Raw genomic sequence first — 20195 nt, forward strand, 5'->3', positions numbered from 1 at the left:
CGCCCAGCGACGCAGCATTAATTCGCATTAATAATGAAATACCTTCAGAGACTGTTTTGTTTTCTTTTCCGCGCTCTTAAGAGCCACAGTGCCGCTCTGAATGGTTTTGATCTCTTTGCTGGCAGCCTGCTTCTTCTGGCTAAAATACTTTCTTGCATTGGCCTGTGCACTGAAATCTGTAAATAATAGTAAATTAACACCAAAATTGCATAACATAACATACAAAACTAAGTAGGCATCTTTATCCTTTAAATCGGAAAATAGATAAAAAAAAAAACACGTAAAGCTTCAGAAATGGTCCAATAGTGATAAGAAATTATTATTAAAAAATGTCTTTTCTACTTTAATTAAAAACTAGGGGCTACGACCTTGGATGCGTCCGGACACACTTGAGGAGTGCAATAAGCTGATTCTTATTTTTTTTCATTTTAGTATTTGAAAAGATAAAGGAAAACAAAATTTGGTGGATTTCTCTTGGTATTGAGGGGGGGATACTCCCTCCTTAAAGGAAGCTTAACTCGCAAGGAGATTTTAAGGTCCTGACCCACACAGAAACAGACACCCTGTTACTTTGATAAGAAATACTTGCCTAAGTCAATTTCTACAAGCATCTCTGAAGGTTCTTTTTCCGTTTCATTTTCCTCGTCAAATGATTCATCTAAATTAGTTTAACGATTAAAGTTGCTATGCTTTCTAAATTGTACATAATGATATGTATTAAAGAAATCATTCTGCCATATTTGAAATCAATAATTGAAAAATTCTGACATGCTTAAATTAACAGTAAAAAAATCAACAACCGACATGTTTTATGTAAATTTACCTACAGACTTAATGGTAAAAATTATAGAGCTGCTTCGCTTTCTAAACTGTTACAGACATCGTCATGCAAAGATAAAAATCGATAAGACAATTCTAATTTAACAATAAGGAGTTACCGTTACAGAAGGAAGTACCCTTCTTTTAAAAATGAAGTAGTAAATCTTTTACACATCAACATATAGATATTACCTAAATTAGCATAAGGATCGGTGAGAAGGAGGACAATATGGTTGACTTCAAACTTGAGTTGTTTAATTCTGGACGCCACAGGGTCCCCATTTTCTGTTGCCTCTTTGATTATCTCCTGAAATATTTTATAATTTAGAAAAGAACTTTTCAACAATTAATTAACATAAATGACAAACCAGTATATAGTACACAGTTTGAACTTAGCAGGGTTCTTAAAAATCAGAGTCGTTTTAAAAACTAAAATTACTTTTATTTTTGTGGGAAGTTGGTTGGTATTTTTCAGGGGAGATTTCTCTTAAGAGGTTAAGGTACCGATCCCAAAATAGTACTAAACCTTTACTTGACCTAAAAAAAAGCTTCACTGCAAAAGGAGAACCATGTCAGTACATCGGGTAGCGAGATCTTTAGGTATAAACACACACAAACATCCTGTTACTTTTACACAAAGTGACGTGAATTGTTGGTAGCTTTTCAATGCTGTGCCAGGTATTAAAATAAATATTCTTGTTTGATGCACTACCATGCAAAAATTGCAACTGTATATATAATAAGCAAATTTCCAGACTGCAAATACTAATGTGAAACTAAGTTCTGATATCCCAGTATTTTGTGTACTTTGCTGATACTATTTTTTTTGTACTTAGATAGAAATATGATTTTTATAAACTACGTATATTATTAAAAGCGAAGCTTTTCTATAATTAGGGTCGGTCCGTCCGTACGTCCGTCCGTCCGAGATAGTTAGCTTTTATTCGTTAATTTAGGCATGTTAGAATTGTCCTATCGATTTCAAATTTTGCATGGTGATTCCTGTAGTAGTTAGGTACGATTTAGAAAGCGTAGCAACTCTATAATCGTTACCAGAATGTCCGTACGTCCATTTTAAACATGTTGATTTTTTTACTTTTTTAATAACAATTTTTTATGTGATAAAATCATCTGATTGATCTGATTTTTTGATTACTGATTCCTATTACAATAAGGTACAATATTATGAGCGAAGCATCTCTATAATCAAGTATTAAAATGTCAGTATGTCCTTAAGCAGAATTCTGCATTTAATAAGTTTTGCAACAAATTTACGTCAAACCTTATATTTTCATATTTTGTATATTCAGTTCTGACACTCAACAATAGTTAATGTTCGTGTGTCATATCGTTTCAGAGCTTCGCTTTTAAGAATGTTGTCATCCTTGTTTTTGTATAAACTACATGAAAACTGTAGGTAATATGCCCTTTAAAGTTTGATGTTAGCTCCTTCCTTAAAAGGGGAACTCAGTTCAGTGGTTAGCGGGATTTTATTGGACACACTAAAACCTTACTACTTTATATAATCGTAGTGACTTTGACCCTAGCCTATCGGGCTTAGACCCGAATGGTGGTAATTCTCCCCTCCAAAACTTGAGTTGTTTGAAAAGAAGGGAGAACAAACATTTTTTTGGAATGTGGGGGCAATCTCCCCCCCCCCCCCACCCTATTAGATTAAAAAAGCTCATGGACAATACTTATTTTTTCTACCAATTGCTTAAAACCGTTTAAGATATCTTAACAAACTCACACACTTATGGGATAGGTACATAAAAAAAAATTGTGAACCCCAAAATATACAGTTTTATACCTTAAGAAATATACCTACTCTTAATAGAAGAAAACTAATCGGTCCAGTGGTTGATTAGATCTTTTGCTACAGATGGAGAGACATACATCATTTTACTTTGTGTGAAAAGAATTACAAACAGTATTATTATCTATCTATCAACTATGTAGAAAAATCCTCCAATAAATATTCTAAGTACATAGAGAATGAATAAGAGTGAGGTGCAACAACAATGTTCTGATATCCCAGCAGCCATTGTATTATGTAGGGAATGATGATGGAAATATGGCAGAAGTAACAGGTACATATGCATCTAACTCCATCAATAAGTGTGTCACTAGTAGAGATATATTAGAGGACTGGTGGACAAATGACATTTTTATGGCATAAACTTCATATTAATCCAACATAGTTTTACTTTCTAAAATGAAAAACGTTGAAAAAGCACACAAAATAATGACACTAAAAAAGATTTTTTTTTTATTTATTTGACACTCTAAATAAATTGAAATAGTGTCAAAAGCACTTGCTGTTGCAATGTGATTTGCTCCCCTCTTTCTCTGCAGCAATATATTGCGAGCATGAGCAGTTTAGTCAATTCTCTCATTTCTGCTTCCCTCCTCTGACTTAATACATTCAAGGAAAATATGTCAAGCACCCTTAGCCTGTTCTGATACCCGACACAAATTAAATTTTATTTCTTGGAATTCGGGTACTAAGGCCTCAGAAAAGGACAACCATGACAAACATTCAAGACACACCTATTTATCAGCGCAACAGGCGGCAATAATAATATATACGTGTTCTTCCTACCAAAGTTCTGACATCCAGACAAAAATCTTTCAAAGACTGACATTTTGAAAATGTTGCAAACCTATCCCAACTATTATTATTTGGAAATATATAATACAAAGAAAGATATCTTGTAACGAACTACATGGCCCCCCTGTTCTGATATCCGAGTCTAAATTGTTCCAGAAATGCTGGCATATTGAAAATAAACACACTCAAAACTTTTAGTGTTTGTTTGTATTGTCTAAGTTGTGTTGTTATTTCTTATGTCTTGGGATATGTTTAACAGTGTTGAAGTTTGTTTATTTGGTTTTACATTGTGTGACTGTGGCTCTTTCTTGTAACAATTGTTGTTGAGTCTTTGTGTGTTGTTTGAGTAACTTTCTGTTTGAGACATGTTGGGTTGTATTGATCTATACATTTAGAGAAACAGTTGTTCTGACGCAAGTTGTATTAGCCTTTTGATTTTACACTTTGTACGATGCTTAATTTGTTTGTCTATCTGTTGTGTGTACTGAAAGATCTCGCTAACCTCTGAACTGGTATAGTTCTCATTGACAATGAAACTTATCATAGGTCAAGGGAAGGTTTATAAATATTTTGGGGGAGGATACCGCCAGCAAAAGAGAAATCAATCCCCAAACAATTTCACTGAAACCCAATCAAATCAACAATTAAAAACTTTTTTAGTTTAGAACAATAATCCTAATCTTAGATCACCCTAAGAATTTTAATTCTAAAAAGTTAGGTATGTGCTTTTTATTTTCCCGTCTGTTTTATGAGCTTTAATTAAATAAGATATGATTTTTAAAAGCGAAGCTTCTACAATTAGGGTCGGTCCGTACGTCCGTCCGTCCGAGATAGATAGCTTTTATTCGTTAATTTAGGCATGTTAGTATTGTCCTATCGATTTCAAACTTTGCATGATGATTCCTGTAGTAGTTAGATACGATTTAGAAAGCGTAGCAATTCTATAATCATTACCAGAATGTCCGTATGTCCATTTTAAACATGTTGATTTTTCTACTTTTTTAACAACAAATTTTTATGTGATCTAATTATCAGTTTGATCTGATTTTTGGTATATTGATTCCTGGGACAACAAAGAACAATAGTATAAGCAAAGCAACTCTATAATCAAGTCCTAAAAATGTAAGTATGTCCAAAACATTATCCTGTATCAAGCAGTTTTTCAACAAATTTACTTACAATTTTGATTCGACCCTTTTCGATACTTTTATATTCTGATTATTCAGTTCAGACACTAGACAAGTGTTAATGTACGTTTGTCCTACCGTTTCAGTGCTTCGCTTTTATGGATGTTGTCATCCTTGTTTAACCCATATTTGCTTAACTATAGTAATGTATTGCTATAAAGAAATGCTCTGTTTGTGTTCAAAATTGTCCAATATTTGCAATTGTCTGTTTGTTATTTTGTGTTATATTTGTCGTATGTTTGATTCTGATTGTTATAACTTTTAGTGTGTGTTTGTTTGATTAAACATGCTCTGCGTTGTGCAATTTTTTTATTACCCTATTTTTCATCTGCCCGTTAAGGCCTTTAGCTAACCACTGAACCGATTGGGATTTAAACTTCTCCATTTTTAAAAGCTCTACAGATAGTTATATAATTAGTCCAGCGGTTACTTTTACAGAATGATAACACTACAAAATAAATTTTAGAGGATTTTTGCTTCAGGAATGAATAAAAAATAGTATAAAACCATCCCTAAACCAAAGTTAAGAAAAACTACTCATAAGAATGTTTTAAAATTGTAATGGCACCATCAGTGTAAGTCCGTCTGTCCGACTAAATTAGAATGTAAGCAAAATTTAGAATTGTTCAGCTGCTATATAAAAATATGTATGTATATTTTTGTAATGATACTTATAACCAGGGATAAGGGATGGGAAACGTAAGAAAATATTATTCCAGGCCTATTTTCCAACTAGGCCTAAAAAACTAGTTTCGGGATGACGCAGTAGTTAGATTTGAAAACTATGAACAATGATGAAATAGCTATTATATGAATGCAAAGAAAAAAAGTATAGAATAGAATTCAGGTAGTTGATTTCACCTATCATAAAATATAATAAAAACTTTTCAAAGAACCAATATGTTAGTGGCTTTAAGTAGAATCCCGTTATTACTTCGCCAAACCCCCCCCCCCCCATTTAAAAAAAAGTTTTTTTTGAGATGGTTAAATCTGATTTATTTTCAAACATTTTAAGGGGGGATCTACTTCACCCCAAAATTTGTATATAGAAATAAACACCGCTTTAGCTCCCCAGCTTTAATAAATAAATTAAGTAGAATTGAATAAGTACATGGGTAACATTCTATCAACTAATTGTTCCATAGCAAACATATAAATTAAGAATTTAAAAAAAAATTATTTTACGTTAAATATTAACAGAAAAGTTAAATTAAGTGTGCAATAATTTTTACCAAAATTAATGAAATTTTTTTTTTAACAAAACACAGTACACTTTTATTTACATATTGAACTAGTTTTGTATTTGTGATCATTTAGATGGGTTATCAATTCCACATGAAATGTAACTTTCAAATTGTCTAAAGACATGAGTTTTTCACATTGTTCTAAAGTATAAAATGTTGAATCCTACTCAGTCTTCATAAAACGATCTCTCAATTTATGTTTTGCTATATGGACATTTATTAATGTGTAAATTTAATAATAAGTTGATGTGATTGAACGTCATATATATTGTTGTCATTCTAATAGCAAAAAGTTTCCATTGTTGTCTTTCTAATAGCAGAAATTTATGTTTGCTTGAATTAATTTAGCCAATAATGAACTGGGGGACGCGTTTGTTATTAATTAATTGGTTAATGCTAAAAGCAAGTTTCAGGCTATTGGATATTGGCCTTCAGCCAATGAGGAACTGGGGGAAATGAGTTGATTTTATAGGCAAAAAAGAAAAGTTGCCCCATCACTTTTAAAAGGAGGCTGAGACCTAATTTTCGGTCAGGTTTCCCATCCCTTATCCCTGCTTATAACTATGCTTAATTAAATTATTTTTCAATGTTGACATTACTTAAGATAATTGCCAGTTTTTAATAGAAATCTAACAAAAGAGAAATTATATAACTATTCAAATCTTTACACCAAACCTCTCATGATTCATGAACTAAAATTCTGTGAAAAACTAATATTGTATAATACAGATTCCTAGTTCACGAAACCTCCGCTAGAGTAAAGAGAAGACCCACAGCAAGTGTTCTGATATCCCAGCTGTGTTTGTACTATACAGAGAATGCGAGAATGGTTGATAAAAGATTATAATATGCCATAAGTGCACAAATAGAGAGTGTGTTTGCACTATCAATGTACTAGAGAGGCGGACAATGTATAAATTCAATAGTATTAACACCGACTGTTATATATGTTTCTGTATTATGCAAAATGCCATGATACATAAGAATCGAGTTTTGTGTGAGTATCTGTCATACGACCCAGGAAAATTTTGTGCGTGTGTGTGTGCTTGTACTAACCTAAGTCTTCACTTTGGTCTAAAACTATAAAGACAAAATTTCCCGTGATAAATCATTCAATTTCACCAGGGGCGTCCAAGCTTTTTTTTTTGGGGGGGGTAAAAATTTTTAGGGGGGGGGGGGTAATTCGTGTTTGGGGGGGGTAAAATGGCGCGCGAAGCGCGCCAAAATTTTTTTTTACCCCCCCCAAAATTTTTACCCCGGGGGTAAAATTTGATTGGGGGGGGTAATTACCCCCCCTAAAGTCTGTTGGGGGGGGTAAATACTCCCCCCAAATCTGTTGGGGGGGGTAATTACCCCCCCCAAACTAATTTACCCCGGGGGTAAAATTTTTGGGGGGGGTAATTTAATTATGTAAAAAAAGCACCTACCTAATCTATTAAGTTAATAAGTACTATCTTATAACATAAAGTAGTAAGTAAGGTTTATTTGACTATAGCTTCAGATTTCATTACTTTTAATACTGAGTTCTCCTTTTTAGGAAAGCTTCACATAGATCCCATGATGGTTCCACACTATTATAGGTCAATCCTTTGAGTGGTTTTAGGAAATTTTTCTCCTCCCTTTTTACCCTTTAGAAAACACGAGTTCTTAGATGCTAAGGGCGCCACTACTATTCAAATATATAGTAGTATCTCATTCTTTAGAACATAAAAATACAATAATTAACTCACTAACCAATGAACCAATATGATTTTACTTTAAAGTGAAGCGTCTTATAGGTCCTGGTAAGTTTTATAACTAGTTTTGAGACACCCTGACATCCTCCCAAAAGAAATCGCCTATAGAAATTCTTTTTCATTATTTAATGAAATATTTAATTTAGTTAGGTATCTATTTTATGGAATCTTCAGTGCTTTACAATTACATCATAGATCCCCGGGATGGTTTTAGCCCTTATAAAGGCCCAAGCAAATAAAACATGATCAAACTATTAAATTTTTTGTTATCATGGTTAAGAACTGTTTTAACTGGTTGGACAGTAAATTTTTTTTTTAAAGAACATTTATTTTGGGGGGGGTAATTACCCCCCCCCAAAATCGTTGGGGGTGCCTACGGCACCCCCAAGGTAGGGGTAATTTTTTTTTGGGGGGGGTATTGTTCACAAAATTTTGGGGGTGCCTACGGCACCCCCAAAATCGTTTGGGGGTGCCAAATGGCCCATTACCCCCCCCCTTGGACGCCTATGAATTTCACGGAGGAAATTGCGAGAAAAGTATTCATAAGACAAAATGAACTGTTGAAATTTAATGTTTAGAATATAAACGGCATTTACTAAGAAATATTAAATTATTATTAAAATTTAATTGACGAACTAAAATTGAATTTTAAACAGGAGAAAAATAGACCTACTGCATGAAGCTCCGTTTGTGTTTTGATATGCTTGCATTAAATGTACTATTGGGAGAATAGCGGGATAATAGTACTTTTATGTTCGGCCACCTTTTGTAAGTAAAGCAATGTACTTTTTTCTAAATCAATGAGGAGACATTATATAAACAAAGATGCTTATATTATTTACATTGTCTTTATGTAAATACACTTACTAGAATAAGTAACTTTGTACATAAAATACTAGGGGAAAATGTTGAGGAAAAATAAATAAATTTTATTTTCCAGGAAAATGGTTCGGACATTTTCCTTAAAACTTTTTCCTTCACAGCCCAATCAATGTAAAATGGAACAAAGTCGCAACGAGAAAATCAATATTATGCAAAGTTGTCCAGTCCACAGACATGAAAATAATAGCCAGGCCCTTAACCATTAGGTGTAGGCAAGAGCAAACAATTTAGATTTAACATAGTTTTAGTTTTTATCTACATATCAGTGGACAACAGTAAATATAACCAATCATAAAATTTATATGTCCAAGATAATTCAAGATAAGCAAAAGTATCTAAAAACTACGAAGGGGGGAGGGTAGGGTAGGGGTGGGGATCGGCTGGAGGGCACAACCCTATTTAAAAAAGTATATAAAAAAACAACGAAAAGGGGGAGAAGGGAGAGGTCACATCAGATGGAGGGCACAACCCTACTTAAAAAAAGATTGATCCCCTCCAACATTGGAAGTTTCCATCTATGGGTTTGTTGGATACAATTCAATTTCTGCACCATTAACATCTCCTTAACAACATAAACACACAAACTTTTTCCTTTGACAATTTTGTGTAAGATATTTGGTGTTTCTGTGTGCTAGTGAACTTATGTGCGTGTGTGTGTGTGTTGGTGTGTGTGAGTGTGTCGTGTGACGACTGATGTGTGTGCTATTAGGCCACGATAGTCTCATGTTGGCACAGATAACACTGGGAGATCAGAACTCAAATAATGCATATTAGTATAACAAATGTATTCATTTGGAGACGTTTCAGCAGAGAGACCGTAAATTACACTAGTGCCTAAAGTTTTATATATTACCACATTGTACTATAATTCGTTGGCTTTAAAAATTTGGAAATTAAAATGGATTTTCGTTGGTTACTTCAAAATTAGAGTTTTTAAACTGGAAGTTTGAAACAAAAAAATCAAGAATTAATAAGAAAAACTTTGGGTACCACAATAATTTACAGTCTATTGTCCCGTCCCTCCTTTAAAAAGCTGCCTACCTTAATCTGGTCCCAGGGGATTTGGTTGGCCAGGGCAGAAACAATAACTTTGATAGCATTGTCCACAAGGTTACTGTTCATCTCTATCAACTCTCCCTTCCTTCTATCCAAAGCCTGAAATGAATACAAATGTTAACAAGATTGAAAACATCCATAACAGCGAAGCTTAACAAATCAAAAAGTCAGATAACGAACATTATCAAATATCAATAGATTCCCAATATATCAGAATAATCTTTGTTAAATGGATGAATAATGCATGGAAATCGTGACAGGGGAATTTTTGTCGTTAATTTAGGTTGCTAATATAATCATCAGCTGTTGGTCAATCCGCTCTTCCAAGGCCAGGGTAGGGGAGGGGAAGGGGGACCAGAGGTATCATTTTATTAGTTAGCTGGAAGTATCATTTTATTAAAGTAGGCGGAAATCTGGTAATAATATAAAAACATTTTGTCCTAGGAAACAATAATTCAATTTGGTGACAAATAGAAGCGATGCATCTCTATAATTACATCTCAGCAAATAGTGATGTAGATTTCTTTAGAATATTCTGTTTTCTAGATATTACAAGCAAAGCTTAAATGAACAATGTTCGTTTATCAAAAAATTAGGTCATAAGTAGCGCAGCATCTCAATACCCATGGTGGTTAGTAAGTTACCTGTAAGTCTTGCAATCCTTTAATCCTAGCCTCGTGATCTTTCTTTACATTCTCCAACTTTTTCATTGCAGATTTTTCCTAGATAGTAGGTAAGTCATATTGAAACAAGGATGACAACATCCATAAGTAGCGCAACTCAAAAACTATAAATAGACAACTGGAAATGATCTATAGAGTATGTAATAAAAAACTTCAAGAACAAAAATCACGAAACCTTTTAAAATGTATATTGTATAATGTTTTTTTTTTGAAGCATTAAGCTAATAAAAAAAAACGTTAAAATCTAAAATTCGAAAAAATAGTAAGTCTTTAAAAAAATTGGTCAAAATATGAAAAATGTTGACTTAATTAATCACTAAAAAATCCAACCCTAACCAATAAAGGTATCTTAATAAAAATAGGTGGAATTATGTATAAAGTAAACTTGTTCAATCCCTGAAAATTTCAACTGTCTATCTTGTATAGGGATTGAAAAAATCATGGAAACTTAAAAATCTAGGAATCGATCTAGCACCCCAACCAATAAAGGCATCTAAATAAAACTTAATCGAAATATGTAAAATCTAAATTTATTCAATCCCGGAAAATTCCAGCCATTTATCTTGAACAGGAATCGATAAATTTACAAAAACGTAAAAATCTAGGAATCGATCTAGCACCCCAATTAACAGACAGACGGACAAAACAATGTATAGATTAGATGGGCATATGTCATAGGAATCTTCACTAAAAATTTCAGCTGTCTATCTTGAATAGGAGCCGAGAAAATCACATTTCCCCCATAGCGTTACGGACTGACTGACTGACTGACTGACGGACGGACATAGTGAATTATAGAGTAGCTTCGCTACTAAAAAAAACATTTGATATGAAGATCTTCATTTTTATAATTGTAAAACTTTTTGAGGGGGGGGGGATTAGTACTAAGGACATTTCACTTAGGTTGGGATCCTGTCTACCCAAAAAATAGACAAAAAATTGTTAATAATGCAAAGATAAACGAGAACTATTTTAGTATAAATATACAGGTGTTAGGCGCTAATTAAAAGTCAAATCGGGTGTGATTGCCGATTAATGAAATGAATTCTTAATAACATACCCAAAAGTGAATCTAAAACAGAAAAATCCGTTACTGCAGTCTAAAAGTGAGCAACTTTACTATGCAACTTTAAAACATATATACCTGTTGTACAGTTTTTAGTTCAATTTTCTGAGCTTCAATTTGTGAGAAGAATGTATCGCAGGCATGGTTGAAACTTGAAAAACTTTTCACCCTGGATTCATCATACTGTTTGTAATGATAAGGATGGAACTCCTAAAAAATTATGATTAAAAACAGGAAGCTTTTCTAAATTAGGGTGGTTCCGTCAGTAAGTCCATACGTAACGGAAAGCTCTTATCGTTAACCAAAGCAAATAGTTGGGTAAAATATAGAAAGCTTAGTCTATAATAATTTTGAACATGTTATTTAAATAATATTTTTACAGAATATAATCATCCTTTAGGGTAAAGCGGGGCGAACTCGGTCTTTTTTTCGGTTTTTTGAACCTGCAAATCGTAAAAATTTTTTTTTTTAAATGGGACCAAGACCAGTAGAAAGATCTCGGAAAAGTCGATCAGGTCCTAAAGGGACGTAAACCTAGGACATTGGGAAGTTTGTCAAAATTGATCTCTAAAACGGCACCGACTTCGCCCCGCCTTAAGGCGAAGTCGGTAGGGCATTTTCAAGCTTCAAAAAATCGATGACGTATTGATTTTATTACAGCATGCCCAAAAGGTAAAAGTTGCTAAATGTAATAAAGAGTATGCACAAAATTTTTTATTAAGATAGGTCAATTTTTTCTACCAAAAAAATAATTTTTCCGAAGTAGGCGAAATTTGACTTTTTTTTCGAAAATTTTTTTGATAAAAAACATAAAAATACTACTAGAAAAAATAACTTTTTATGACTTTAAAGGCCTGATCCTTAAAATTCAGGCAATTTTGAATAGATTTGGCCAAAAAAATTAGTTCTATTAGCAAAATTTCCTAAAAAAATCAAGTTGAAAAAAAGAGAAAAGTTTGGCAAAATCTGTGGTCGATTTTCCAGCTTCAAAAAACCTATGACATAGTGATTTAATTACAGCATGTCCTAAAGGTTAAAGTTGCTAAATGTAATAAAGAGCATTCACAAAAAAATTATGAAGATCGGAAAATTTTTTCTACAAAAAAAAAAAATTTCTAAGTACGAGAAATTTGACTTTTTTTCTCGAAAATTTCACTTTTTTATATAAAATTGAAAAAGTTAGTATAAAAAGTGAAAAAACCGAATTCGCCCCGCTTCACTTTTAGTCGGTTTAAGAAAAAACTATAAAAGCTTTTTTAAAGTTTTAAACGGAAATGGATAGCCTATTAGATTCTTAATAAGTCCCCTGAAGACGTCTAAGCTCTAGCTCTTACCAGTTTTTGTCCAATGTACCGTTTTTCCGACCGAAGCAAAAAAATCGAAAAAAAAATTTTTGTCGTCTGACTTTAAGACCCAAAAAGTACCCTAAAAATTTCATTTTATACTTTTTTGTAGGCAATTTATTAAGGAACAAGTTTGATTTAATGTTTTTTTCTGTCAGTCGATTAGAACATGGAGAAAAATGTCATTTAATGAAGGTGGTCAAAAAAAATACCGACTTCACCTCAAAACCGAGATCGCCCCGCTTTACCCTACACTTTTTGGATTTCGGATATTACTAAAAAAATTAAGTATTATAATATAAGCGTAATCTCCATTATGATCAAGTTAATGGATAGCTATTTCACATTGCTGAGAAAGAAAGGGTTGTAAATTTATTTGATCAGGATGATTTACTATACCTGGAAGGTAAGGAATTCCTCAGTGCCACCGTCTGGTTTTATTCGTGTCTCACTTTTTTCAACAATAATACCTAGGTAAAATAATTATAAGGATGAGCAATAGCATTATATTTGGAACCAAGATTGAACTCTTTGAAAATAAATTAAGAAGCTTAGTACAATTTATGATATAACATAAGCCCTTGTCATAAATAAACAAATACAATAAGGCATAATTAAATTGATTCTCCTACGGTTTTTTGTTAAATTAAGAAGCGCATCGCCGTTGCATACAGCACAAGAGAATGATTTTTAAGTCTTAATATTCCAAAACATCTTGGCAAGAAAAAGAAGTTTTTACAGATGCCTTACCTATTATTATAGGTTGAAATAAATACCTAATAGTACTTACCTACTAACTTTTACTATCCTTTCTCCAAAAACATTTATAATTCCAAATGTTTAGCTACTTCCTTTAATTTCATAAAAACAATAAGATGAAGTCCCCATTTTTCCACTCGCAGTTTGGTCTTTCGTTAATTTTTTTTTTGCAAATATCATCAGCGTTAGTAGTACTACTGACTATTATTACTACTAACTAGACAGACAAGTAATAACATTTAGAGTAGGTTTGCCAAAAAAAATCTATTGTATACCAGATTTGGGTGTGTTGGTGAAGAACTGCTGAACCCCATCAGTCAAAGCTTGAAAGAGGGTGGTAAATGACTCCTCCATATTGAAATCCTTCAACTTTACACTAATCTGTATTCCAGCCACTGAAACAAGATTTAGGTTTAACAGAAATAAATGCATTTACTCGTATTATAACACACATTTATATTTTAAAAGGCTCTCGTTGTTTCTTTTTTGGTCCTAAAGTGTATTTTTTACTTTAAAAACGGTTATTTAATATTAATAAATGGATAAAAAATTGCGATATTTTAACAGTCATTGTTAAAACTTAAATATTCTTAAGTTCAAATTAAGCTTCCTAATACATGGTAATTGGAAGCTTCCTAATACATGGTAATTGGAAGCTTTATTCATAATTTTTTTAGCTCTCTAGGATTTACTAGTCTTGTTTATACAGTATCATGTCATAAATCGTCTTCCAACTTCCCCTTATTAAAGTGCCCCTAGAAGCCTCTGTAGGGGCACAGCTACTAATAATATATTATCATCTTACCTAAACAAACATGCTCTAAAACACTGGGTCCATAGTCGAAGTGTGGCATCAGAATTTTTTTTAATGTATCTGTTGGCTTCCCTGAAAAGTTGGCTATATTTTTTAACAAGGACAATTACGTACATAAAGGAAGAGAAGATGAATACCTATGCATAAAATTTAGTCATTTATTATAACATAGGTACCCTATAGGCTTTAAACTTGGCTCTTTTTCATATCCTTCTGTCCATTTTAATTATATCTTTCATAGGTAACTATGTTGATCAAAAGCCATTACAATTATATTTGTCAAGCTACTATTGGACATAATTGTCTTAGTTTAATTCTTAAATGTGAAAATTGCCATTCCTGATTTGATAAGATTTTTTATGTTATTCTCATCAATAGTTGAATACTCCTGTTTAGCTAGTTCTACTGGATAGGTTTCTCTAACAAGAAACTTTTCTTCGCCTGTCAGTAGAAGACTATTCTTGTTTTTGTTCTTCTAATGGTGCTTTCACCCAAACCTATTTTCACCCCCCCCCCTCCATTTTAGAAAAAAATGAGAATGAGGGGAGGGGAGGAGAATATTACCCTTCTGGGCCATATCCCTACTGGTACTAACTTTGCTGGACTCCTAACTTTACTTAAGACCGTTAAAATACTGCTAGAATCCGCAATCCGCAGAATAATCAGCTTTTTTAAACGGATTTTTGCAAGAATCCGAAACCTTCCCAAAAATTGTGCGGATTGCCGTCCCTTGTTCTTATATTATCAACAGTAAAAGAAAGCTATAGTAATTACTAAGGGGGGGGGGGGGGGGGGTTAATGCAATCATCTCGTAATCAGTGAGCAAATGGCACTTAGAATACGAATTTCGATCTGAACTTTTGCATGAGTAAACCTTGGTAGGTCTATTATCCCTAAATCGAACAAAAAGTTGGAAAAGTAACGGCTGGCGGCTCAGCCGTTTAGCCGTTTTTTTTCCTATTTTCAGGGTAAATCCATCATCAATTACATAGGAATCAACTTTTTAAAACATATTTTTGGTTTAATTCATGTTTTTTGATAGCAATAACCATTTTAAACCTTCTAGTACCAACAGCTACCGTCTAGAACCGTTTGATAGCGTTTTGGAGTGGAAAAGAGTATTATGTGGAGATAGGTTTCGTAACTAATTTGCAATATAAATATCCAAAAAATAGCAAAATGGCAAAACGGCTGTGCCGCCAGCCGTTAGCCGTTACTTTTCCAACTTTTTGTTCGATTTAGGGAAAATAGACCTACCAAGGATTACTTATGCAAAATTTAAGATGGAAATTCGAATTCTAAGTGCCATTTGCTTACTGATTACGATATGGTTGCATTATTCCCCCCCCCCCCCCTTTTACTCTCATTTTTTTACGGTCAGTCTGTGAGCTATACCATTGTTATAGATAAGCTACACTTAAATAAAAACAAGAATAGTTTCAATCCTGCAACTCTTGGCCTCAGAATGTTCAGGATTTTATACTAAACACAAATGTGTACAATTATTTTTAATTTTCATAATCTTCAGTCAAACGTTAATTAGGGTTATAAAAATTAGCAAGAAAAACGCTTTAGGTTCGCTAAATTTTGTACACGTTAAGGTAATAAATATTCGCTATAGCCCTACAAGATACAGCACAATGACACCTCATTCCCAAATAATTGTAAATTCCTCATGGTCTGTAAGAACAAGGTTTCCCCTGTCATACATCTCCAGAATTAGATGGTAAGCTGCCTCATCGCTGCCAAACTGCATATCTAGACAAATTAATAAAAATTAGATTTTTGCAATGAATATTAGTCAGAACTCGGCCTAATTCGAAAAAATGGCAAATAAATATTCTATAATTAATAAAAACTGCAAACTCCCATGGATTTTCTTTTGCTATTTCTCGCCAAATTGGACAATTTTTAATGTTGAAGAAAAACTATTTTTTCTAAATTCTCGGTTTATTTGTATTTGAAAAGTGATTTTTATTTTTTAGTGTACCTAGTGTAAACGTTAGGTATGTTACAAATATATGGGAAATTAAAGAGTTTGATTTACGGAATTTTAGCATTTGGCCGAACGCCATACTCCCTATCTTTATAATTAAGTATCAGGATCTATGTGTCTGTGTACCGAAGGGTCTCGCTAACCACAGAACCGATAAGGTTCTCCTTTACAGGGTAGCTTCTCATTTGGCTTTGAAGGTTTATAACTATTTTGGGGAGGGTCCACATTGAAAAAATGACCCCACCCCCACCAAATCTCTTACTTTCGTATGAAAACTTCAATTGAGAGTGGGGACTGGGTGGGTCGAGTCCCCTCCTCAACTTCAATAGGCCCCAAGCGGCCTCTAGGGGCGTAACCGCTAGTAAACATATAAAGGCAAAGAGAAAGCAAAATATACCAACAACTCTGTCAACTCCCATCTGTTCAATTTTCTCCAATCTCTTATTGTTTATGTGCTTTCTTAGCTTCATTGAAAATCTAAAAACATAGGTATTTAATTTTTTAATCTAAGTAAAAGTTTAATTTTTTAAAGTGTCATTTATGAAAAATTTGGGGATTATCTTGTTCAGAAATACAATAAAAGGAAGTATTATTGCAGTGGAGTCCAAATTTTCAGGGATCCATAGGAAAAAGTCAATGGACGATAAATTGATGTTTATTGCACATCCCCAATGATACAAAATTACCCATTATGTAGATCAAAAATATTGGTGTGTGTGTGTGTATTTTTAAACCAGCTTATCAAGTACAATAAAAGTACCCCATGATTTCGAGCCAACGATCTATAAAATAACAATTAAAAACATTTGGTAGGTACTTGGGTAATGTAAAGTCTTGTGTCATCTGAATTCTTACCCGCTGGGAGCTGCATTCTTCGGCCAGTCAAACTCAGTGAAATGCAGCCGTGTTCCAGATTCTATCATCAGCGTCACCTTGGATTCAGGTTTCTGCAGTCTGCTTGTACAGTTTTAATGTTAAAGTTTCTTTGTCCCAATGAAGAGAATGGGGAAGGGGACTATGCACGAACGAGAGCAAGTGAATTTAAGAACCTTCCAGCAGCGAACCAGAGTATTTTATTGTTAAATATACTAGGTTAATGCTTAATATAGTTATATCAATATTATAAGCATTTTTGGATTAAATGTCATAAAATGTTTTGTTGAGTTCCAAGTGCTGTTTCAACAAAAGTATATATATAAAAAATATATATTTAGAAAAAGAGTTGGTAACTTGTAATATTGTAAACAGTTTAGTTAATGTACTTTTGCAATTTACGGCATTTGATTACGTTGCATCAAAGTATTTTTCATATAAAATTATGGTGAAACCTAATTTCATTACCTAGTCGATATAACTACATAAACATAAACCTAATATATTCACTAAAAAATACTCGGGTTCACTGGTGGAAGGTACTTAGATTCACTTGTTCTTGTTCGTGCATAGTATTCTTTTGTTGTACAAAAATATTTACCCTGTTAGAATAAAATAGTCTGTTAACATTAACAGTCCTGATAAGATATGTTTTGTTGTCGACATCATAGACCTGGTTGACACGGTGCCCAACATAAGCTTGCAGCTCCTCAAGCACTACAGTACAGCAAGAATTGTTTGGCCAATACAAAGTACTTGCAAAGACAATTAAGTAGTTGCAAAAGGAAGTGTTTTATTAAAAAGATTACTTTCTTTGATAAAGTTAAGAAAATTGAATTTACCTTAATCAAGTTTAATCAAATTAAAGCTAGAGGAATATTTGTTAAATATAATATCTTATGGGGTCAAACTGCCTTAGATGTGTACACATGTCAGTTAGTCATAATTGTCTTGATATTTATAAAACTACGTGCTAGAAAATTAAATGCTTTCGCAATTCGCACAAGTGTCAAAATATTGTACTACATATACATTATGTACAGAGGAACACCCATGAGAAGCAAAGTAAGCTTACTTAAATTGTTTTATTCCTAAGCAAATCGTCCCCCCTAAATGTTCTCAATTACTAAAAATCTAGTACTTTAAGATAATAGTATAATAACAGATTCTTAAAGCTCAGGATTGTAACAGTTTTTTTTATATCATTTTCCCCTTGGTCATTTTCTACTACTAATTAAGATAAAAATGAAGTAGTATGTTGCGAAGCTACCTTACAAGAGCTGAAAGACTGTCAGACGATTTCTCTAGCTGTTTAATGAATATTTAAACATGGCAATTTTATGTGATGTATTGTTCAGGATGAACATCAAGTTTAGGTTATAATGCTTTATATTGAACTTATGCTATAAATAGATGAAATTTCTGATTATGATTAAGTAAGTACCTAGTTGATTTTACTTTATAATTATTCCATTTTGTTACAAAAATCCTCACTCGATCAGAGTAAATAAATATGCCTAAATTAAGGGTTAACAATAAGAGTTGCCTTTACCCGTTATGGACGTGATGACAAACCCTAACTGTATATGAGTTTCGCTTGAAAATAATGAAATGGCCACAACAATTCAGTTTTTTCCCTGTGATAATATCTATTGTTGTAAATCTTGTCTTCATTTTTTATATCTACAACATTTAGCTTCTGAAAAAAAATAAAAGTACATATTAAGGGAGAATAATATTTTATACGTAGCTAAAGGGACTTTCCAATTATAGAGTAGCTATCACTACTAAATTACAAGTATCGAAAAACTTAAACAACCCAAGAATAAGGTATAACCAACAAGCGCGAAAAAAATCTAAAAAATATTTGGGGGGCAAATGGAGAGGTCGTCAATTTTACGATGTGTTGCCCCCCAACGACAGCTGAAAAAGACGTATAAGTTTCGTGATTTTTATTGGTATAAGCTGTAAACAACCGTTTTCTTTCTTTCAAATTGAAACCAACCAATCATTTTAAAAATTGTGTAGTGTTGTGTATTTTATATTTTTTGTCTGCTTCTAGTTAAATGTGGAGGTGGGAAAGGAGAATCTAGGGAAAAAGGGAGGAGCAAAATTGGACTAAAGTTATATAGACAAATATTCCTCCATAATATTTGAATATATTTAATCTAATAAATATCTTTGGTCAAATTCTCATGATATGTATTATTTTTATATCTTTATTTAAAAATAATAAATACCCTAGATTTGAAAAGGCTTGTTTTATCGAATACACAAAAAAGAATGAAATAAACAGGGGTAATATTGGTAAAATTTCAAGTATTTGTAACAAATTTTCTCTGCAAAAATTTTCCTTATTGTATCAAATATTTCAACTGTTTTTATAATACTTCTTTTTATACACCCAAACTAAAAAATGTGTAGAATTTTTTGTTGTTGATATGTTACTTTAATGGTTTTACATGTAACCTTTTTTATGTAGAAAGTATCTGTTTACCAAAATAAATATGTGATAAATTTAAGCACTAGAGAAATTGTCCAACAGTTATTTTAGATTAGATTTACTATTTTAGACAGTCAATCAAATACTCGGCAAGTTCCCAGTTGAGGAGTGAGATTCTACCCCATCTGAAAAAATAAACCCCCCCCCCCCGCCATCTATCAAATTAAACCCCCCCCCCCCCCGGCATCATGAAATTTTTACCCCATCTTATGATTTTGTCCCCATCATGTTAATTTATCCTGTTATAAAAATTAATCCACCCCTACCCCACAAAAATTTGCCTCCCCCTATTTGCAGGGCTAAAATGGCAGGTGGGTAACTTAGGGGGGTTTTGTTGGTCCCTAGATAGGGCCTAGCTATAATTCTAATTGCTATAAGGGCTAATTTCTTCTATACAGCCCTCCCTGTACTCTGTACAGGTCAACACAACCAGAAGTCATGGAGGCAACTCTATGTGCAATGAGTTGCTTAGAATTATAGCTAATACTAAATAAAATCTTATGGGGCAATGATATGTCTAAATATAGCAATAATTATCTAATCAACTCTTATGCTGAATAGATGGCAAAGACAATAATGACAGGTAAATATCTAATCAACTCTTTTGTTGAATAGATGGCAAT

General features: G+C 32.9%; 1 protein-coding gene across 1 annotated transcript in view; it reads right to left on the reverse strand.

The window, feature by feature from the left end:
• Positions 1-18770, reverse strand: part of Clbn (Nuclear export mediator factor NEMF homolog Clbn) — a 31104-nt gene extending 12334 nt beyond the window's left edge. Inside the window, exons 1-16 of the mRNA XM_080148182.1 lie at positions 18707-18770; positions 17708-17786; positions 17052-17150; positions 16594-16673; positions 15873-15958; positions 15645-15682; positions 14539-14640; positions 14192-14271; positions 13662-13781; positions 13027-13097; positions 11363-11494; positions 10180-10257; positions 9521-9634; positions 1012-1126; positions 590-658; positions 43-176 (exon numbers count right to left, since the gene is read on the reverse strand). Coding sequence (XP_080004308.1) covers positions 43-176; positions 590-658; positions 1012-1126; positions 9521-9634; positions 10180-10257; positions 11363-11494; positions 13027-13097; positions 13662-13781; positions 14192-14271; positions 14539-14640; positions 15645-15682; positions 15873-15958; positions 16594-16673; positions 17052-17150; positions 17708-17786; positions 18707-18743 — 1434 coding nt within the window. The 5' untranslated portion in view covers positions 18744-18770. The remainder of the gene's footprint in view (positions 1-42; positions 177-589; positions 659-1011; positions 1127-9520; positions 9635-10179; positions 10258-11362; positions 11495-13026; positions 13098-13661; positions 13782-14191; positions 14272-14538; positions 14641-15644; positions 15683-15872; positions 15959-16593; positions 16674-17051; positions 17151-17707; positions 17787-18706) is intronic.
• Positions 18771-20195: the final 1425 nt, after the last annotated feature.

The sequence above is a fragment of the Acartia tonsa genome, chromosome 14 (genome assembly GCF_053477335.1).
Source record: "Acartia tonsa isolate MP-2025a chromosome 14, ASM5347733v1, whole genome shotgun sequence".
Lineage (NCBI taxonomy): Eukaryota > Metazoa > Arthropoda > Copepoda > Calanoida > Acartiidae > Acartia > Acartia tonsa.